Source organism: Neofelis nebulosa, chromosome 18 (genome assembly GCF_028018385.1).
Source record: "Neofelis nebulosa isolate mNeoNeb1 chromosome 18, mNeoNeb1.pri, whole genome shotgun sequence".
NCBI classification, from domain to species: Eukaryota; Metazoa; Chordata; class Mammalia; order Carnivora; family Felidae; genus Neofelis; species Neofelis nebulosa.
This window is the reverse complement of record NC_080799.1, coordinates 17,138,429-17,161,677: the sequence shown is the minus strand read 5'-3', so window position 1 is coordinate 17,161,677 and position 23,249 is coordinate 17,138,429. Positions and strand designations below refer to the sequence as shown.

Genomic DNA, 23,249 nt, shown 5'->3' with positions numbered 1-23,249 from the left:
CTGTATGGCTTATTTCACTTAGCATAACACTCTCCAGTTCCATCCACGTTGCTACAAAAGGCCATATTTCATTCTTTCTCATTGTCACATAGTATTCCATTGTGTATATAAACCACAATTTCTTTATCTATTCATTGGTTGATGGACATTTAGGCTCTTTTCATAATTTAGCTATTGTTGAAAGTGCTGCTATAAACATTGGGGTACATGTGCCCCTATGCATCAGCACTCCTGTATCCCTTGGGTAAATTCCTAGCAGTGCTATTGCTGGGTCATAGGGTAGTTCTATTTTTAATTTTTTGAGGAACCTCCACACTGTTTTCCAGAGTGGCTGCACCAGTTTGCATTCCCACCAACAGTGCAAGCATCTTCTAAATTTTGTTGTTTCTTTTTCACTTGTATTTCTTCCTTCATCTCTGTGATTCTACTTGCATTCCTTGAAAAATTGTTTATTTTTTGTTATTCAAAAGTAACATTGACATATTCTACAGATGCCTTCCTCATGGTGACTGCCATCTTGAGACTGTGTCCATGTTTTTATTAAGCTTGGAGCATGGGTTGCATATTGTTTACTTTTCTTTTTCACTGCTTAGTAGAGGGTTGACATGGAAAAGAATTAATCCCAGTCTCTAATACTTAATCAGTTCATGCTTTTTCTCCTGTTTCCCAAGAGTGTCCTCGGCAAGACAGTGATATTGCCTTCTTGATTGATGGTTCTGGTAGCATCATCCAGAGTGACTTTCAGAAGATGAAGGATTTTGTCTCAACTGTGATGGGTCAATTCAAGAAATCCAAAACCTTGGTGAGGGCAAATGGGTTGGTTAGGAAATAGTTCATATAAAGCTGGCAAATCCATGGCAACCAGTCTGCCACTTTTCTCTTTTACTTCTATTGCAAAATTGCCAATTGATCATGTTTTCTTTCATGATCCTCTTTCCTGCTCTTTCTGGATGCAGCCTCAGCATTCTTCCAGCCCTCTGTAAAGCAGGCAGCTCTGACTAATTGATAAGGGTTGGCATGGGAGATGAAACCTACCTGTCATCTCTGGCTGAGTTCTAGTATTTAGAGGTGGGAGCTGGTGGCAGATCTCTGTCCTGGTGTGGCAGAAGAATTGGGGGCAGTGTAGAATTTGGAGGGATTTGGAGACTTGAGTGTTTCAAGATTTATGTAACATTTCCTAGGAGGTGGGTAAGTGTGAGGAGGGACACTTTCTCCAGGGTAATACCAGATGCCTGTTCCCAGTTTTCTTTAATGCAGTACTCTGAAGAATTCCAGACTCATTTCACCTTTAATGAATTCAAGAAAAACCCTAACCCATCATTGCTGGTGAAGCCAATAAAACAGTTGCGTGGGCGGACACACACTGCCACAGGAATCCGCAAAGTAGTGTAAGTTCTTTGCTTAGGATGGAAGGAGGAAGTGATATTTTTTAGTTGGGATTTGAAGAATGAAGGCAGTTGTTCAGACAGGGATGGGGTAAAGGATATTTATGGTGGAGGGAACAGCATGAGTAAAGGTGTGGAGGAGGGACTCTGCATTGTATGTTCATGAAATACAAGTTGTGAGTAAAGGTAGGAGTGAAGGGGAGACGTGAAGGTAAAGCTAGAGGGTGGCCACAGAGATTAGTTGAGGTCAGGTACCTTAAGGCAACTGAAAAGCCAGTGGGGATTCACTGAAGGTTTTAAGCAGTGGGGAGATGTCACCACATCTTGTTTTGGAAAGTTCACTCTGGTGTGTGTGTGTGTGTGTGTGTACGTGTATAGAGGTGAGGGTGGGGATTGGGACAAAAGTATAGGAAGGTGAGCTAGAGACCCGTTGCATCAAACCAGGAAAAGTTTGTGAGGGCCGAATTAAGCTTAAAAATTTTGTTTTAATTTAAAATAGTTAAAAAAAATCAATATATGCAAAAGTATATAAATGCAGTGAAGATTTCTTTTCCTTCCACTCTTCTACCTTCTCCTGTTGCCTTTCCAGGTCATGGGGCAGCCACATCTCAATGTTCATTCCAAGGGAGCCCAAACCCCTCCTAGCTACATCGGAACCAGTGACTGCTGATGCTTCCTCCTTAGCATTAAGAGTATCTCTATTCACATTTGACTTTTCTTTCCTCTTCCCTGGACAGAAGAGAATTGTTTCAGAGCAGTAGTGGAGCCCGGGAGAAAGCCTTTAAGATCCTAGTAGTCATCACGGATGGAGAAAAGTTTGGCGATCCCTTGGAGTACAAGGATGTCATTCCTGAAGCAGACAAAGAGGGAATCATTCGCTATGTCATTGGGGTAGGAAATGTGGCTCTCTGGCCTGAGCTTCTGTGGCCTGATGCTTCTACTTGGATACGCCCTCCCTTCAATTTGTAAATATCAGTTAAACCAAGGTGGGGCAAGGTCACTGCTAGCCCACATGAGCCTGTATCAGTTAATTATTGTTACAATGATGCAGTACAACAAATTATCTCAGATTTCAGTCCTTTAATTTTTTTAACAATTTATTTTTATTTTTGAGAGGGAGAGAGAAAGAGAGAGAGAGGGAGACATAGAATCTAAAGCAGGCTTTAGGCTCTGAGCTGTCAGCACAGAGCCTGATGCAGGGCTCAAACTCATGGGCTGTGAGATCATGACTTGAGCCAAAGTCGGATGCTCAACTGACTGAGCCACCCATGCGCACCAGAATTCAGTCCTTTATTTAAAAAAAAATTTTTTTTAGGGCGCCTGGGTGGCTCAGTCGGTTAAGTGTCCGACTTCGGCTCAGGTCATGATCTCGCGGTCCGTGAGTTCGAGCCCCATGTCAGGCTCTGTGCTGACAGCTCAGAGACTGGAGCCTGCTTCAGATTCTGTGTCTCCCTCTCTCTCTCCACCCCTCCCCTGCTCATGCTCTGTCTCTCTCTGTCTCTCAAAAATAAATAAACATTAAAAAAAATAAAAAAAGAGCAAGTGTAAATGTTTCAAGCACTTTTTTTTTTTAAAGCATCTGTCTGAATCATGTATGATAATATCCATTGGGTGAAGCGAGACACATAGCCAGACCCAGAGACAACAAGCAGGGCAGATTGCTCTGCTGTAAATAGGAGGATACAGCAAAGTTTTGGGGGAAAGGGCTTGGATATAGGAAGAGGTATAGAGTTGGGGATCATCAGTGTAATCAAACTACCACAGTACCTTGTATGACATAGAAAAAGGTATCATCATGGGTACATGGGTTGGCAAGTAGGAAACTCCTTCATATAGAGAAAAAGACTCCCTTTACTCTGGGGAGAGGTCAGCTCCATACCAGGAGGCATAGCACAACAAAGGGACCAAAAGCTAATTTCTCCCTTGACAGAATGTTCTGTGCAGTGCATAAACTGCCCTACTATACTTGGTAGCCCTGTCCCTATTCTGGTGCATTTCTTCATCTGACAGATATTGTTTCAGATTCTTTTCCCACAGAATTTTCTTTGCTGGATGAGACTGATACCCCCAGATGATGTCTGATTTGGCCTCTATTCCTTGATAACAGGTGGGAGCTGCTTTCAACAGTCCAAAAACTCGTGAAGAGCTTAATACCATTGCATCAAAGCCTCCTCGTGATCATGTGTTCCGGGTGAATAACTTTGAAGCTCTGAAGACCATTCAAAACCAGCTTCAGGAAAAGATCTTTGCAATTGAGGGTAAGCTAAGGTTCTATATTCCTGTAGCAGCTCCAGAGGCAGCTCCTTATCTCCAAACATACATTTCCTCTTTAGTAGCTAGAACCTCTTAACATTTGATATCCTCTCAGCATTAACTCTTTCTCCATTTCCTCTAGTTCCCAGCAACTCTGGCCTCACTTGGTCATTTCCTTTGAAATCAAAGAATCTAGACTTTATCTTTACTTTGTAAGCCTTGGCTATAGGCTGAAAAATTGGAGGATAGGGGAGCCAAATCTCAGATAGTATTTTTCAAAAAATTTAGATATGCTAACCAACATTTGTCTGTTTGATTCACTGCTGTATTTCCAGTGTCTAGAATAGTGCCTGGTACATAGAGAGTTCTCAATAAATGTTTATTGAATAAATTAATTCAAAAATTGGGGAAAGGTTCATACACAATCTGGATTTATGGTTTTTCTTGAAAAGTTGGAAGGTTAGACTGCATTCCTACTTGGCAAAAAGAAGGTGGGGCCAAATTGCTACCTTCTCTTTAAAAGGAGTACATGCTTTCTAGTGCAACATAGCTCCCATATGACTCTCTTTTTGTTTGGTCAACATAACATTTGAGTTCTCAGCTCTTCTGCTTTCTTTAATGTAGAAAGTGCTCCTCCTCACAGGTACTCAGACAGGAAGTACCAGCTCCTTTGAACATGAGATGTCTCAGGAAGGCTTCAGTGCTGCCATCACCTCTGTAAGTGGTCCTTTATTAAATTGTGATGGGGCAAGAAGAAGGGGGAGAAGAGGTGCAAGGGTTTGGGTGCTTTTATCTGCAATGGGTACTTGTTGGGAGGCATGTCTTTGATGGGGAGCAGTGGTCCCTTTTCTTTTCCTTATCAGACTTTTTTTTTTTAAATGAGATATAGTGGACATATGGTATTATCTTTAGATATACAACATAACGATTTGATGTATGCATGTATTGTGAAATGATCAACACAATAAGTCTGATTAAGATCCATCACACATTTTAGGTAAAAAATTTATTTTTCTTGTAATGAAAACTTTAAGATTTATATTCTTAGCAACTTTCAAATATCAATACAGTGTTATTAACTATACTTACCAGGGTGTACATTATACCCCAGACTTATTTATTTTATAACTGGAAATTTGTACCTTTTGACCACCATCACCCATTTTGCCTACCTTCCCAACAAATTGCCTTTGGCTACCACCAATCTGTTCTCTGCATCTATGAGTTCAGTTTTTGTTTTGTTTTAGATTCCATATATAAGTGAGATCATACCATATTTGTCTTTCTCTGACTTGTTTTGCTTAGCATAATGCCCTCAAGGTCCATACATGTTACAAATGGCAGTATTTCCTTCTTTTTTTATGGCTGGTTAATATTCCATTGTATTATATATAACATTTTCTTTATCTGTGCTTCAGTGGACACTTAGATTATTTCCATGTCTTGGTTATTGTAAATAATGCTTCAGTGAACATGGGGTGCAGATATCTTTTTGAGTTAGTGTTTTCATTTCCTTCATTTCTTTCTTTTCTTTTTCATGACAGTCATTCTAACAGGTGTGAGGTGACATCTCATTGTGGTTTTGATTTGCATTTCCCTGATGATTAGTGATGTTGAGCACTGTTTCATGTACTTCTTGGCCATCTGTATATCTTCTTTGGAAAAATGTCTATTCAGATCCTCTGCCCATTTTTAATTAGAAATTTTTTGCTATTGAGTTGTAGGAGTTCTTTATATATTTTGTATATATCAACCCCTTACCAGAGATATGATGCACAAATATTTTCTCCAATTCTGTAGGTTACCTTTTCACTTTGTTGATGGTTTCTTTTGTTGTGCAGAAGCTTTTTAGCTTGATGTAGTCCTATTTGTTTATTTTTGTTTTTGTTTCCTTTGCTTTTGGTGTCAAACCCCAAAAAATCCTTGCCATGATCAATGTAAAGTTGCTTACCACCAGTTTTATTCTTGGAGTGTTATGGTTTACGGTCTTATGGTCCATTTTGAATTGATTTTTGTAAGTCATGTGAGATAGTGGTTCAGTTTCATTCTTTTGCATGAGACTTTTCACTTTTCCCAATCCCATTTATTGAGAGACTGTCTTTTCCCCATTGCATATTCTTGAAACTTTTTTGTAAATTAATTGACCGTATATGTATGGGTTTATTTCTGGGCTGTCTATGTATTCTGCTATATTTATCTATATGTTTGTATTTATGCCAATACGATACTGTTTTGATTACTATAATTTTGCAATATAGTTTGAAATCAGAAAACATGATGCCTCCAGCTTTGTTCTTCTTTCTCAGAATTGCTTTGGCTATTTGGGGTCTTTTGTGGTTCCATACAAATTTAGGATTTTTGTTCTATTTCCATGAAAAATGCCATTGAAATTTTGATAGAGATTGCACTGAAGCTGTATGTTGCTCAATCTTGTTCTACCTTCTTTCCCAGAATGATCTCTTGCTAGGTGCTGTGGGAAGCTTTGACTGGGCTGGTGGAGCTTTTCTGTATGGGTCAAAGGACAAATTCACCTTCATCAACACAACCAGGGTAGATTCAGACATGAATGATGCTTACTTGGGTAAGTGGAGACGGCAGGGTAACTCTAAGAAGGGATCTTGATAGGGCATACCTCAACTAGCATAGACATCACTGGATCTTTCAAAGGCCCTTGGAATAAATTTAAAGACAGAAATTTCAAAATTTCATTTTAGTTATGTTAAAAAAAGGGGATATAGTGCAGGGTCCAGTTATCCCAACCTACTAAGCATGGGGCTACTGCAGTGCCCCTACTCTAAGGATAGGTCTCCTAGAGGGGGCTGAGTCTGTGAAGGAAAGCACTTATCCTCTCAGATCACCATCTTCAGGTTATGCTGCCGAAGTCATATGGAGGAGCAGGGTGCAAAATCTGGTTCTTGGGGCACCTCGATATCAGCACACTGGCCTGGTGGTGATGTTTAGAGAGAATGCTGGTACCTGGGAGACCAACACTGTTATCAAGGGTAGCCAGGTAAGTGCAGAGTATGTGGAGCATAAATGTGCAAACAGAGGCACCATGGGGGCTTGACATTCCAGTATGGGCATCACCAGGTGCCATGTGTATCAGAGTTTTGTAAAGGAGCTTTCAGAGGGCTTTGAGCTGGACAGTCACAAGAATAAGCTTTGTATTTGAGAATGTTGTGTTTTCACTTTTCTAACTACAATAAATAATGACACTTGACTTGTGCAGAGCTTTCTGTGAGTCTCCCTGTGCAAAGAGCTGGTATTTAACCAGTACACAACCAGTATAGCCATATTAGTTATTAGTACATGGAAGTAATTCCATATCTGTCAATCAATAGACGCTTTCCTTAGATTAATGCTTTCTTCCCCCTCCCTTGCACTCTGGTCTCTTCCTCATTATTCTTTGAACTTCCCCATGATTCAACAACTATGAGGTGAGACAGGGCATCTCAGGGGAGCTTTTGGACCTACTTCATCTAAGCCCATAGTCAGAGCCTGAGCAATCCTAGCAGTTCAATATTTTGATTTTTTAAAATGTTTATTTATTTTTGAAAAGGAGAGAGAGACAGAGTGTGAGCAGGGGAGGGGCAGAGAGAGAGAGGGAGACATAGAATCTGAAGCAGGCTCCAGGATCTGCACTGTCAGCACAGAGCCTGATGTGGGGCTTAAACTCATGAACCATGAGATCGTGACCTGAGCCGAAGTAGGACCCTTAACCCACTGAGTCACTCTGGTGCCCCTAGCAGTTCAATATTTTGAATATCACCCTGAAAAAGCAGTGTGATTGCGTCTTATGTGTGGCATCATATGTGGTGCGAGACACAAAAGTTTCTAGTTCAAATTATCCTTGAAAATTCCTGAAATAGGGTTGCACTCGTGTGTCTGTAGTTCTGTGTGTATTCCTTTCATTTTTATCACTGGCTTACTTTGGTCTGCAATTAATGCATCATATGTGGATACCTGATTGTTCTGATACCTGAACAGCTTGTCATAATTCTTTGCCATAGTCAAATTCTTCATATGGTCTTTTCATAGTTTTTATTAACACATAAAACATAGGTATCAGTGCCTGACACATATAAGGGGTAGGGTGGGGGAGAATACATAGGGGAATTCTAGGAAGTCAAGTGTGAATGTGATGCTACTTCTCTGTTTTAAGTGTGTGTGGTCCAGAATTACATGGAGAAGGCTGGATGGTCAACTCTTTTATCATACACAGGTATTACACATGCAAATTAGAATCAAGGATGATGAATACTAAACTGGGACAGTCTGAGTGTTATGAGAGTAAATGGGAGGGATATCCACACAAGGATGTTAAGGAAAGTTTCCTAGAGAAAGTGACAATTGATGTGGAAGAACTAGAGAAATGAAGAATGTGGAAATAAGAGGGCCAAAGGAAGGAGAGAGCATGAGACACAGTTCAGAGTGTGTGTATTGGGGTTTGGGGAGTGTGGGTGAAAACACTGGGAAGAACTAGATTAATGTCAAATCTATCACTCCCTCCATTTCTAATGAAATCAGCCTGGTCCATGCCATCATTTCCGTGGACCTAGCTTTAGGTTCCTGTGGGTCTCCCAAAGTCTTATGTTTCCTCTCTTTAATCCATAGAGGGAGGGTGAACTTTCTAAATGAGAAACTGTTGATATCAATCTTCAGTTTAAAACACTTTGTTGACTGCAGACCAATATTTAATAAAAATTTAAATCTATAAAAATGATAATGCATCACAATCAAGTGTAGTTAATCCCATGAATGCAGGGCTTGTTCAATAATGTTCCAGAAATGGACAAGCTGATTATAAAGTTCACATGGAAATGCTAGGGACCCAGAATAGTCAAAATATTTGAAAAAGAAGAATTTCCAATGTCAAAACCTACTACCAATCTACAATAATCAAGACAGTGTGGTACCAGTGTAAAGATAGACCTACAGGTCAATGGAATAGGATGAGGGGCCCAGAAATAAACCTATACATCTATAATCAATTGATTTTTGACAAAGGTACCAAGTTCATTCAATAGGGAACAATAATCTTTTCAACAAATGGTGTTGGGATAACTGGATATCACCTACCTCAAAATATACAAAAATTAATTCAAAATAGATCAAAGAGCTAAATGTAAGAACTAAAGCTATAAACTTCTTAGAAGGACTCATAGGTAAATTTTTGTAATTTTAGATTTGGCAGTGGTTTCTTAGATATAACACCACAAGAACAATAAACCAAAGAAAAAATAGATAAATTTGGCTTCATCAGATTGAAAACTTTTGAGCATCAAAGGACACTATCAAGAAAATGAAAAGGATGGAAGAAACTATTTATAAACCATATATCTGATAAAGATCTGGTATTTAGAATATATAAAGAACTCTTACAGCTCAACAATAAAGAGACAAAACATGTAATTTAAAAATGGGTATAAGATTTGAACAAACATTTCTCTAAAGAGGATATATACAAATGGCCAATAGGCACATGAAAAGATGTTCAACATTATTAGTTTTTAGTGAAAGACAAATCAAAACCACAATAGAGATATCACTAGAATGACTATTTAAAAAAATAAAAAATAACAAATATTGGTGAGGATGTGGGGAAATGGGAGCCCTCATGTACTGTTGGTGGGAATGTAAAATAATAGAATCTTTTTGGAATACAGTTTGGCAGTTCCCCAAAAAGTTAAATATAGGTTTACTACGTGACCCAGGAATTCCCCTCCTAGATTAGATATATACCTTCCCCCCAAACAAAATAAATGTTCAAATAAAAACACGAGTGTTCATAGCAACATTATTCATAATAGTCAAAAGGTGAAAAAAATCTAAATGTTCATCAACTTTTGAAGAGGTAAACAAAACGTGGTACATCTATACAATGAAATACTATTTAGTTATAACAAGAATGAAGTGTTGACACATGCTACATGGGTAAACCTTGAAAATTTTATGGTAAGTGAAAATAACCTGTCACAAAAGGCTACATATTGTATGATTTCATCCATCTGAAGTGTCTGACTTAGACAAATTCATAGAGCTAGAAAGTAGATTAATCGTTGCCAGGGAAAAGAGGAAAGAGGGAATTGGAATTGATGCTAACAGAAAGGTTTCTTTCTGGAGTGATGGAAATATTCTGGAATTAGTGCTGATGGTTACACAACATAGTTTATGAACTAAAAACAACTAAATTTTAAATGGTGAATTTTATGTTATGTAAATTTTATCTCAATTAAAAAAAGCTGTTCTGAGAAAAAGAGCAATGAAATTTACCATAACAGCAGACTAAAGAAGAAAAAAAAATCTTAATAGATACAGAAAAAGAATTTGACAAAATACAACATTTACTCATGATGTTTAGTTCTCAGCAAACTAAGAACTAACATTTTTTGAGTTTTGTAAAAAAAAGTACAGCGAGCATCACACTAAAAAATAAAAGAGAACTTTTCCCCCCTAAAATTGGAAATAAGAATATTCACCTTCATAAGTAAGTAAATGAATAAAGAAAGAAAAGAAAAGAAAAGAAAAGAAAAGAATATTCACTTTTACCACTCCTATTCAGCCTTGTACTGACAGATGTAACAAGTGCAACAAGACAAGAAAAAGGGGGAAAAAAAGCACACAGAGTGGAAAGGAAAAAATAAAACTGTCTTATTTGCGGATTACATGTTGCATGGAAAATCCTAAAGAATCTACAAAAAAAGCTCCTATAATTAATAAGATATTTCATTAAGTCATACAGAGAAAGACAAATACCATATGTTTTCATTCTTACGTGGATCCTGAGAATCTTACTAGAAGTCCATGGGGGAGGGGAAGAAAAAAAAAAGAGGTTAGGGAGGGAGCCAAAACATAAGAGACTCTTAAAAACTGAGAACTGAGGGTTGATGGAGGGTGGGAGGGAGGGGAGGGTGGGTAATGGGTAGTGAGGAGGGCACTTTTTGGGATGAGCACTGGGTGTTGTATGGAAACCAATTTGACAATAAATTTCATATTAAAAAATAAGCTATTTCAGTAAGTTCTTAGGTTACAAGATGAATATATAAAAATCACTTGCATTTCTATACTACCAATGAACATTTGGAAATTTATTTTTTATTTTTATTAACTTGTTATATTTTTTATTTTTTAAAATTTACATCCAAATTAGTTTGCATATAGTGCAACAATGATTTCAGGAGTAGATTCATTAGTGCTCCTTACCCATTTAGCCCATTCCCCCTCCCACAACCCCTCCAGCAACCCTCAGTTTGTTCTCCATATTTATGAGTCTCTTCTGTTTTGTCTCCCTCCCTGTTTTTATATTATTTTTGTTTCCCTTCTCTTATGTTCATCTGTTTTGTCTCTTAAAGTCCTCATATGAATGAAGTCATATGATTTTTGTCTTTCTCTGACTAATTTCACTTAGCGTAATACCCTCCAGTTCCATCCACGTAGTTGCAAATGGCAAGATTTCATTCTTTTTTTTTTTTTTTTTAATTTTTTTTTTCAACATTTTTTATTTATTTTTGGGACAGAGAGAGACAGAGCATGAACGGGGGAGGGGCAGAGAGAGAGGGAGACACAGAATCGGAAACAGGCTCCAGGCTCCGAGCCATCAGCCCAGAGCCTGACGCGGGGCTCGAACTCACGGACCGCGAGATCGTGACCTGGCTGAAGTCGGACGCTTAACCGACTGCGCCACCCAGGCGCCCCAAGATTTCATTCTTTTTGATTGCTCCATTGTACATATATACTCCATTGTACAAATATACCACATCTTCTTTATCCATTTATCCATCGATGGACATTGGGCTCTTTCCATACTTTGGCTATTGTTGATAGTACTGCTATAAACATGGGGATTCATGTGTCCCTTCAAAACAGCACACCTGTATCCCTTGGATAAATGCCTAGTAGTGAAATTGCTGGGTCATAGGGTAGTTCTATTTTTAGCTTTTTGAGGAACTTCCATACTGATTTTTAGAGTGGCTGCACCAGCTTGCATTCCCACCAACAATGCAAAAGAGATCCTTTTTCTCCGCATCCTCGCCAACATCTGTTGTTGCCTGAGTTGTTAATGTTAGCCATTCTGACAGGTGTAAGGTGGTATCTCATTGTGGTTTTGATTTGTATTTCCCTGATGATGAGCGATGTTGAGCATTTTTTCATGTGTCGGTTGGCCATCTGGGTGTCTTCTTTGGAGAAGTGTCTATTCATGTCTTTTGCCCATTTCTTCACTGGATATTTGTTTTTTGGGTGTTGAGTTTGATAAGTTCTTTGTAGATTTTGGATACTAACCCTTTATCTGATATGTTGTTTGCAAATATCTTCTCCCATTCTGTCAGTTGCCTTTTAGTTTTTCTGATTGTTTCCTTTGCTGTGCAGAAGATTTTGATTTTGATAAGGTCCCAGTAGTTCATTTTTGCTTTTGTTTCCCTTGCCTCCAGAGACGTGTTGAGTAAGAAGTTGCTGCAGCCAAGATCAAAGAGGTTTTTGCCTGATTTATCCTCGAGGATTTTGATGGCTTCCTATCTTACATTGAGGTCTTTCATCCATTTTGAGTTTATTTTTGTGTATGGTGTAAGAAAGTGGTCCAGGTTTATTTTTCTGCATGTCACTGTCCAGTTTTCCCAGCCCCACTTGTTAAAGAGACTGTCTTTATTCCCTTGGATATTCTTTCCTACTTTGTCAGAGATTAGTTGGCCATACGTTTGTGGGTCAATTTGTGAGTTCTCTATTCTGTTCCATTGATCTGAGTGTCCGTTCTTGTGCCAGTACCATACTGTCTTGATGATTACAGCTTTGTAGTATAGCTTGAAGTCTGGGATTGTGATGCCTCCTGCTTTGTATTTCTTTTTCAAGATTGCTTTGGCTATTTGGGGTCTTTTCTGGTTCCATACAAATTTTAGGATTATTTGTTCTAGCTCTGTGAAGAATGCTGGTATTATTTTGATAGGGATTGCCTTGAATATGTAGATTGCTTTGGGTAGTATCGACATTTTAACAATATTTGTTCTTCGTATGCAGGAGCATGGAATCCTTTTCCATTTCTTTGTGTCTTCTTCAATTTCTTTCATAAGCTTCCTTTCAGTGTATAGATTTTTCGTCTCTTTGGTTAGATTTATTCCTAGGTATTTTATGGTTTTTTGTGCAACTGTAAATGGGATCGATTCCTTGATTTCTCTGTTGCTTCATTGTTGGTGTATAGGAATGCAACCAATTTCTGTGCATTGATTTTATATCCTGCAACTTTGATGAATTCATGAATCAGTTCTAGCAGTTTTTTGGTGGAATCTTTTGGGTTTTCCATATAGAGTATCATGTCATCTGCAAAGAGTGGATGTTTGACCTCCTCCTGGCTGATTTGGATGACTTTTATTTCTTTGTGTTTTCTGATTGCAGAGGCTGAGACTTCCAATACTATGTTGAATAACAGTGGTGAGAGTGGACATCCCTGTCTTGTTCCTGACCTTAAGGGGAAAGTTCTCAGTTTTTCCCCATTGAGGATGATATTAGCGTTGGGTTGTTCATATATGGCTTTTATGATCTTGAGGTATACTCCTTCTATCCCTGCTTTCTTGAGGGGTTTTATCAAGAAAGGATGCTGTATTTTGTTAAAAGCTTTCTCTTCATCTATTCAGAGTATCATATGGTTTTTGTCCTTTCTTTTATTGATGTGATGAATCACATTAATTGTTTTGTGGAAATCGAACCAACCCTGCATCCCAGGTATAAATCCCACTTGGTCGTGGTGAACATATTTTTTAAATGTATTGTTGTATCTGGGTGGTGAATACCTTGTTGAGGATTTTTGTTCATCAGGGAAATTGGTCTATAGTTCTCCTTTGTAGTGGGGTGTCTGTCTGGTTTTGGAATCAAAGTAATTCTGACTTCATAGAAAGAGTTTGGAAGTTTTCCTTCTGTTTCTATTTTTTTGGAAGAGCTTCAAGAGAATAGGTGTTAATTCTTTCTTAAATGTTCGGTAGAATTCCCCTGGAAAGCCATCTGGCCCTGGACTCTTGTTTTTTGGCAAATTTTTGATTATTAATTCGATTTCCTTACTGGTTATGGGTCTGTTCAAATTTTCTATTTCTTACTGTTTCAGTTTCGGTAGTGTATATGTTTCTAGGAATTTGTCCATTTCTTCCAGATTGCCCATTTTATTGGCATATAATTGCTCATAATATTCTCTTATTATTGTTTTTATTTCTGCTGTGTTGGTTGTGATCTCTCCTCTTTCATTCTTGATTTTATTCATTTGGGTCCTTTCCTTTTTCTTTTTGATCAAACTGGCTAGTGGCTTATCAATTTTGTTAATTCTTTCAAAGAACCAGCTTCTGGTTTCACTGATCTGTTCTACTGTTTTTTTGGTTTTGATAGCATTAATTTCTGCTCTAATCTTTATTATTGCCTGTCTTCTGCTGTTTTGGGGTTTTATTTGCTGTTCATTTTCCAGCTCCTTAAGGCGTAAGGTTAGGTTGTGTATCTGAGATCTTTCTTCCTTCTTTAGGAAGGCCTGGATTGCTATATACTTTCTTCATATGACCGCCTTGGTGCGTCCCAGATATTTTGGGTGGTGTCATCATTTTCATTGACTTCCATATACTGTTTAATTTCCTCTTTAACTTCTTGGTTAGCCCATTCATTCTTTAGTAGGATGTTCTTCAGTCTCCAAGTATTTGTTACCTTTCCAAATTTTTTCTTGTGGTTCATTTCAAGTTTCATAGCATTGTGGTCTGAAAATATGCACGGTATGATCTCAATCTTTTTGTAGTTACTTAGGGCTGATTTGTGTCCCAGTATATGGTCTATTCTGGAGAAAGTTCCAAGTGCACTGGAGCAGAATGTATATTCTACTGCTTTGGGAAGAAATGTTCTGAATATATCTGTTAAGTCCGTCTGGTCCAGTGTGTCATTCAAAGCCATTGTTTCCTTGTTGATTTTTTGATTACATGATCTGTCCATTGCTATGAGTGGGGTGTTGAAGTCTCCTACTATTATGGTATTACTATTGATGAGTTTCTTTATGTTTGTGATTCATTGATTTATATATTTGGGTGCCTCCACATTTGGCACATAAATGTTTACAATTGTTAGGTGTTCTTGGTGGATAGACCCCTTGATTATGATATAATATCCTTCTGCATCTCTAGATGCAGATTCTAGATTGTCTGATATAAGTATGGCTACTCTGGCTTTTTTTGTTGACCATTAGCATGATAGCTGGTTCTCCATCCCCTTATTTTCAATCTGAAGGTGTCTTTAGGTCTAAAGTGGGTCTCTTGGAAACAGCATATAGATGGATCTTGTTTTATTATCCATTCTGTTACCCTATGTTGTTTGATTGGAGCATTGAGTCCATTGACGTTTAGAATGAGTACTGAAATATATGAATTTATTGCCATTATGATGCTTGTAGAGTTGGAGTTTCTGGTGGTGTTTTCTGGTCCTTTCTAAACTTTGTTGCTTTTGGTATTTATTTATTTAGTTCTCTATCTATCTATCTATCTATCATCATCTATCTATGTTTTTTTTCCCATCTTTTCTCCCCTCAGAGAGTCCCCCTTAAAATTTCTTGCAAGGGTGGTTTAGTGGTTACAATCTCCTTTAATTTTTGTTTGTCTGGGGAACTTTTTATCTCTCCTTCTATTTTGAATGACAGCCTTGCTGGATAAAGAATTCTTGGCTGCATGTTTTTCTGATTCAACACATTGAATATATCCTGCCACTCCTTTCTGGCCTGCCAAGTTTCTGTGGATAGGTCTGCTGCAAACCTGATCTGTTTCCCTTGTAGGTTAGGGACTTTTTTTTCCCTTGATGCTTTCATGATTCTCTCCTTGCCTGAGTATTTTGTGAATTTGACTATGATATGCTTTTTGATGGTTGGTTTTTGTTGAATCTAATGAGGGTCCTCTGTGCTTCCTGGATTTTGATGTCTGTGTCTTTCCCCAGGTTAGGAAAGTTTTCTGCTATTATTTGCTCACATAACCCTTCTACCGCTATTTCTTTCTCTTCCTCTTCTAGGACCCCTATGATTCTGATGTTGTTACTTTTTAATGAGTCACTGATTTCTCTAATTCTTAAATCATACTCTTCTGCCTTAATCTCCTTTTTTTCTACTTCATTATTCTCTGTAAGTTTGTCTTCTGTATCGCTTGTTCTCTGTTCTGCCTCATCCATCCTTGGCGTCACTGCATCCATCCATGATTGCAGCTCAGTTATAGCATTTTTAATTTCATTCTATTTTTTTTTACTCATTTTATCTCCACAGAAAGGGATTCTAATCTATTTTTGACTCCATCTAGTATTCTTATTATCGTGATTGTAAATTCTAGTTCAGACATTTTGCTTGTATCTGTGTTGGTTAAATCCCTGGCTGTTGTTTCTTCATGCTCTTTCTTTTGGGGTGAAATCCTTCATTTTGTCATTTTGAACAGAGAAAATGAATTAATGAGGTATAAAAATTAAAATAAAAAAATTAAAGTTAAAAATATTAAAATTAAAAAATTAACACACACACACACACACACACAAATCTAATAAATGATGCTAGATCCTAGGTGTGTTTTGGTCTGGGTGTTGACAGTGGTTTGACAGATTAGAGAAAAAAAGCGAGGGGGAAGGAAATCGTTTGAGAATTTGAAAAAATGAATACAGTGAAGTATGCTAAAATGAGATGATGGGAGTAAAATGGAATTTGAAAAAATTTACACAAAAGTAAAGAATATAGTAGGAAAAAATTAAACAAAAACATTTTTAATAAGAAGTAAAAATGAAAATGAAATTTTCTCTTTATGTATTCAAGAAAAAGAAAAGAAACAAAAAAGAAAAAAGAGAAAAAAAATCATTTGAAAATTTGAAAAAGTGAGTACACTGTAGTAGACTAAAATAAAATGATGGAAGTAAAATAGAATTTGAGAAAACTTACATAAAAACAAAAATATAGTAAAAAATTAAAGAAAAATATTTTTAATAGAAATTGAAAATAAAAATGAATTTTTTCTCTTTATTCAAGACAAAGAATAGTGTAAAAGAGAAAAAACAAAGAAAAAGAAAGAAAGAAAATTAAACAGATGGACCTACTAACAGATTGAAATAGGACTGATATTACTTTGTTTTCCCCTATAAATTAGACCATGTAGCGCTTTATAGTCCATAAACTAAGCAGGCGGTGAGACTTGTGTTCTTGAAGAGTGAGGTTGGCCCAGTTGGGCGGGACTCAGTGTAACATCTCCATTCTCCATTAGATGGCGCTGCTAGCCTACTGGGGTGGATTGTTGCAGCATTGGTAGGTGTGTATGCTCATGCATGGGAGCAGTGAAAATGGCATAACCCAGCTACCCAGTCTCTAGTATGGGAACTCTGTTCTCTCTCATCAGCAATCGCACACCATCCTCTGTCTTCAGCTTTCGTCCACTCCCCGCTTCTTCACTGCCTGTGACCAAGCCCCAGGCAGTACCTCTTTCCCGAGTTTTGTCTCAGATGCAGCTGTTTTCCCTGGCCCCTTACTTCTGAAGGGCTGAGGCTTTGACCTGCTCTGCCCCTCTGTGGGAGGGTCTCACTGAGCAATGGTCAAATGCTGGCTGCACCTAGGAACGCCTAGCACCTAGGACCTGCTACTGATGGTGTCCCAAGACTGCAGCCAGGTACCAGCCTGCCCAAGAAAAAGTTCACGAGATAGTGTAGCAGAAACTTTTCAGGGATTATGGAAAATTACAACACACATCTGGCAGCAGGCTTCACTCTCAATGACCTTGTTCCAGCACCAGCAAATGTAGCCATTTTCTGGGGTCTGCTGGGACCAGGTGGTTTCAACACTCTCCACCAAATGTCCTTCCAGCAGTGGAACCGCTTTTCCTATATGGCCCAAGAGCCTCCTGGATCCCACTCTGTTTCTGGTGATTCGCCCTTCCCACCAGAGCACCACCAGGTATTGAGCTGCAGAGTTTCAGAGTTTGTGCTCCTCTTGTTTACAGTCTTAATGGAATTTAAACCCTTTCCTTTCTCCTTTCTCCTTTCTCCCTTTTTAGTTTAGTCCCTGTGGCTGTTTCCAATTTTCCACTTTCTCTCCAGCTGCTTTTGGGGAGGGGTGCTTTTCCCATATTCTCCTCTGCCCCAGTCTCCATCCTCTCTCCACCCACAAAGGTGGCTCCCTGCCTGCTGCCGGCTTCTCTCTCCCTAGGTTCACCTCTCCACACGACATACCTGATGAATTCTGTGGTTCAGGTTGTGCAGATTATTGTCTTAATCCTCCAATCAGTTTTCTAGGCATGTAGGATGGTTTAGTGTTGGTCTGGCTACAGATGGGAGACACACAAAAAACTTCCATGCTCTTCCGCCATCTTGGCTGTAACCCAACATTTGGAAATTTAAATTAAAAAGTACCATTTACAATAGCACCAAAAGACCATGAAAGACTTAGATATAAATTTAACAAAATGTGTATGATTTCTGTATGCTAAAAGCTATGAAACACCAATGAGAGAAATCGAAGACCTAAATAAATTGAGAGATATGCTGTGTTCATGGACTGGAAGACTCAGTATTGTTAAGATGTCAGTTCTCCCCAAGCTGATCTATACATTCAACACAATGCCAATCAAAATTCTAGCCACTTATTTTGTAAAATTGACAAGCTGATTCTAAGATTTATATGGAAAATAAAAGAAAGTAAAATATCCATAACAGTTTTTTTCCAGAACTGTTTTAAAAAGAAGTTAAATAAATAGCACTAGGTATTTAGTGGAGAATTCATACACTACCTGATTTTAAGACTTACTATAAAGTTACAGTAATCAGGATAGTGTGGCATTGGCAAAAGGATAGATATAAAGGTCAGTGGGAAGAATAGGTCTGGAATAGACTGATGCATATATAGTCAATGATTTTAAATAAAGGCACAAAGACATTTCAATGGAGACTTCAGTGGAACAGTCACACATCCATAGCAAAAAACAAACCAAAATAAAATGTCACCCATATGTGATATCGTATTAAGCTTAATTCAAGGGGCACCTGGGTGGCTCAGTCACTTAAGTGTCTGACTTCGTCTCAGGTCATGACCTTGTGGTTTGTGGGTTCAAGCCCTGCATCAGGGTCTGTGATGACAGCTTAGAGCCTGGAGCTTGCTTTGGATTCTGTGTTTCCCTCTTTCTGCCCCTCCCCCACTCACACTCTGTCTCTCTCTCTATCAAAAATAAATAAACATTAAAAAATTTAAAATTAATTAAAAATAGACCATGGAGCAAAATATAAAGTCTAAAATACAATAGTTGTGGAAGAAAACATAAGAGAGAAAATCTTTGTGACCTGTGTTAGGTAAAGAGTTCTTAGCTATAACACTAAAAGCATGATCCATAAAGGAAAAACTGATAAATAAGACTTCATAAAAATGAAAAGTTTTGCTCTGTGGACACTATTAAGAGAATGGACAGGTAAGCTATAGACTGGAAGAAAATATTTGCAAATTTTCCTTCTTTTTTATTTTTTAATACATATTTTTAAAGTTTATTTATTTATTTTGAGAGAGAGAGAGAGAGTGAGGGAGAGGCAGAGAGAGAGAGACAGAGAGGGAATTACAAGCAGGCTCCACATTGTCAGTGTAGAGCCCAATATGGGGCTTGATCTCATGAACATGAGATCATGACCTGAGCCCAAATCAAGAGTCAGATGCTTAACCAACTGAGCCATCCAGGGGCCCCTCCTTCTTTTTTAAATTATGTAGCTGACAAAGGACTTCTATTCAGAATATACAAAGGATTCTCAAAAACAAAACAATAAGAAGCCAAACAATCCAATTAAAAAGTAAGCTAAATATTTTAACAGACACTTCACCAAAGAAGATACATGGATGGCAAATAAGCACATGAAAACATCCTTCATGTCATTAATCATTATAGAAATGCAAATTAAAACCACAATGAGATGCTACTGCATACCTATTAGAATGATTAACATAAGGAAATAAATTGGTAATATCAAGTACTGGCAAGGGTATGCAATAACTAAAACATTGCCATCTGAATGAAAAATGGCATGCCTACTTTGGAAACAGTTTGTCAATATCTTATAAAGTTCAATATGCAGTTACCATACTAGTAATCCCACTTTTAGGTATTTATGTAGGAGAAATAAAAAGAGATGTATACATGAAAAACTGTATGTGAATGTTTCTACTGGTGGTATTCATAATTGCCAAAAACTAGAAACAATCCAAGTGTCCCTCAACTGGAAAATGAATCAACAAACTGTGGTACATCCATACAATGGAATATCAGAAATACTGGAAATTTAAAGGAATGGACTACTGATAGACAGAACAACATGACTGCATCTTAAATGCTTTATTATACGTGAAAGGAGCCAGACGTGAAAGGTTACATACTATATAATGGCATGTATATAACATTCTGGAAAAGCCAAAACTATAGGGATAGAAAATTGAGCAATGGTTGCCAGGAGTTGGTGTTTGAAGGAAGAGGTTGATTACAGCAGGGTATGAGGGAATATTTTGGGAGTGGTGAAACTTTTATATTTTGATCATTGGTAGTGGTTACATGACTTTATGTGTTTTCAAAACTTATAAAACTATACTAAAAAGGCTGAAATAGGGGTGTCTGGGTAGCTCAGTTGGTTAAGTGTCAGAGTGTTGATTTCAGCTCAGGTCATGATCCCAGGGTTGTGGGGTCGAGCTTCATGTTGGGCTCCTCGCTGAGTGTGGAGCCTGGTTAAGATTCTCTCTGTCTCTCTTCCTCTGCCCTTCTCCCCTGCTTGTGTTCTCTCTCTCTTAAAAAAAAAAGCTTGAACTTTATTGTATGCCAGTTATACCCTAATCAACTTAACCTAAAGACAAAAAAATCCTATTGACTTTAGGTTAAAGCTTAAATGCCTTTATTGGGACATTAGTGAGGTCTCCTTCAATTGTGTGTGGGGCAGAAATTAGATTGCAGTGAGTCACGTGTGACATCCTCTGCACTTTTCCTTCCTAGAACTTGCCCCCATTTGAAATTGCTAAATACTCCTCCCTGTTTATCTGTTACTATTTCCCTCTGCTCCACTCTGCTGTACTGAGAGCTCTGGAGGACACTGTTTTTCCACTACACATACTTATGCTTAGCAAATAGCAAATACTTGCTGTTGAATGAATGAATGAATGAATGAATAAAAGGATGAATCTTGTTGATGAATTCTACATATTGACATTAAACATTTTTTTAGAACATACTTTAAAAATTATTTTAAAAGATAGACAGTACTTCTCAATATCATGCAAAAAAAATCCTGTAGCAATAGTTATTTGTAATCTAAGCCAGTTGATTCCTTACTAGCAGGACAATCAACTTTGAATTTTTTATCCCCATCCCCACCCACAGAGATTTACAATATATTGCAAAGATATCCTGTGTGCTCTTCCAGGCTTTTCTGTGTAGTTTCCAATCCAACTTCTTCTTTGCTATATTAATCATCTCCTTGGAACACCATTTGGGGTAAATCCTCAGCCAATGCCCATCAACTCTATATTTTTCTCTAGCTAGCAGTACACTCAAATGAGAATTTGAATCATATGGAAGATCACATCTGCTCCAAAGGGCTTTCCCTGGTTGAAATGATTTTTCTTCACAGGAAGAAAACACTCACACTTTGATTTTGGTGGCAAGAGATATATGTGTGATCCTGGACTCATCTCTTTCAGATTGGCTCCTACTTTGGGGCCTCCCTCTGCTCTGTGGACATGGACAGAGATGGCAGCTCTGACCTGATCCTTATTGGGGCCCCCCATTACTACGAGCCGACAAGGGGGGGCCAGGTGTCTGTGTGCCCTTTGCCTCGGGGAGTGAGTAGCTGATGGGGCCTGGGCTGGGTGGGGCCTGGGCATGAGCTGGGAGTTGCCCAGGTTGGGATTTGACACTGTTTTTGTTCAGCAGAGGGCTAGATGGCAGTGTGAGACTGTTCTCCATGGGGTGCAGGGCCACCCCTGGGGCCGCTTTGGGGCAGCCTTGACAGCGCTGGGAGATGTGAATGGAGACAAGCTGACAGATGTGGCCATTGGGGCCCCAGGAGAGCAGGAGAACCGGGGTGCTGTTTACCTATTTCATGGAACCTCAAGACCGGGCATTAGCCCTTCCCACAGCCAGGTGAGGCCAGGTCACTGTCCCTGTCATGACAGTAGCCTCTTTGCTGATATGTACTTTTCTTTCTTTCTTTCTCTCTCTTCCTTGGTGTCCTTCCTTTCTTTTTTAACGTTTATTTATTTTTGAGAGAGAGAGACAGTGAAAGTGGGGGGAGAGGCAGAAAGAGAGGGGGACAGAAAATCCCAAGCAGGCTCTGCACTGTCAGCATAGAGCCCCATGCTGGGCTTGAACTCATGAACCATGAGATCATGACCTGAGACGAAGTCTGGCGCTCAACCAACTGAGTCACCCAGGTGCCCCTCTGTCTCTTTCTTAAAAAATTTTTTAAATGTTTTATTTATTCTTGTGAGGGGGGAGGGGCATAGAGAGGGAGACACAGAATCCAAAGCAGGCTCTAGACTCTGAGCCGTCAGCACAGAGCCCAACACAGGGCTCAAACCCACAAACCGTGAGATAATGACCGAAGTCGGGCACTTAACTGACTGAGTTACACAGGTGCCCCCTTCCCTTTCTAATTCAGCATCCTCAGAGCTGCCAGATCAATTCTCCCAGTACTGGATTTTTAGAATCTTCAAAAATAATAACACACTTCATAGAAATTCTTACCACAACTATAGGAGGTGCATGGGGGCACAATCACCTCCTCTTCACAGATGAGGAGATTAAGGCTTAGAGGTGGTAAGTGGTTGGCTGGGAGTGTTGGGATGCAGGCTTTCCTTTCTTCTGAATCTCAATCTTGGTAGAGTGACCAGTAGTCCTGGTTTGTTCAGATCTGTCCCAGTTTTAGTGCTCAAAGTCTTGAATCTCAGGAAACCCCTACAGCTGGTCACCCTACAGGACTACATCTTCATGGGTTTGTGACCTATGCAGCCACACAGAAGGGCCCTGCACTTGGTTAATGCTCTGCATTTTGTTTGGTTTTTGTTTTTTGGGTTTTTTTTGGTACTGGGTCCTGCAAATTATGTAGTCCATCTTGATGGTTGGTCACCTGAAATCTTGGTCACCACAACTGGTTTCCTCTCTAAAATGGCTCCTTGCTTCTTGCTAGATGGAACCCACTGTTTGGAGGGATCCCAGAGTCTGGTTCTCTCCCACCACTGCCAGCTGAGGCCATCTGGTCTTCTACCCTTGGATCTCTGACTTTTTTCCAGCCTTACCTTTTTCTTATGTTCTTTTTCTCTCTGTCCCCCATCGGTCTACCAAATCCCTCACACCAGAGTTTCAATCCTATGAACGCATTAAAATTACTTGAAGGCCTTGGGACACCTAGATGGCTCAGTTGGCTAAGTGTCCGACTTCAGTTCAGGTCATGATCTCACGGTTTGTGGGTTCAAGCCCTGCATTGGGCTGTGTGTTGACAGCTCAGAGCCTGGAGACTGCTTTGGATTATGTGTCTCCCTCTCTCTCTCTCTGCCCCTCCCTCATTCATACTCTGTCTCTGTCTCTCAAAAAAAAACAGTAAAAAAATAAAATTACTTTAAGGTCTTAAAAGGCACAG

The 23,249-nt window shown here is 38.8% G+C and overlaps 1 protein-coding gene across 8 annotated transcripts in view; it reads left to right on the top strand.

Moving 5' to 3' along the window:
• LOC131501337 (integrin alpha-M-like) overlaps positions 1–23,249 on the top strand; it is a 43,460-nt gene that overhangs the window by 8,999 nt on the left and 11,212 nt on the right. For 4 of the 8 annotated variants that reach the window (XM_058711333.1, XM_058711335.1, XM_058711331.1 and 1 more), the window contains 9 exons: positions 672–802; positions 1,243–1,388; positions 2,123–2,276; positions 3,493–3,643; positions 4,282–4,355; positions 6,090–6,219; positions 6,506–6,648; positions 21,313–21,453; positions 21,542–21,754. In XM_058711333.1, the coding sequence (XP_058567316.1) occupies positions 672–802; positions 1,243–1,388; positions 2,123–2,276; positions 3,493–3,643; positions 4,282–4,355; positions 6,090–6,219; positions 6,506–6,648; positions 21,313–21,453; positions 21,542–21,754 (1,283 nt within the window). The remainder of the gene's footprint in view (positions 1–671; positions 803–1,242; positions 1,389–2,122; positions 2,277–3,492; positions 3,644–4,281; positions 4,356–6,089; positions 6,220–6,505; positions 6,649–21,312; positions 21,454–21,541; positions 21,755–23,249) is intronic. The other 4 variants (XM_058711334.1, XM_058711332.1, XM_058711336.1 and 1 more) reach the window with 3 other exon arrangements.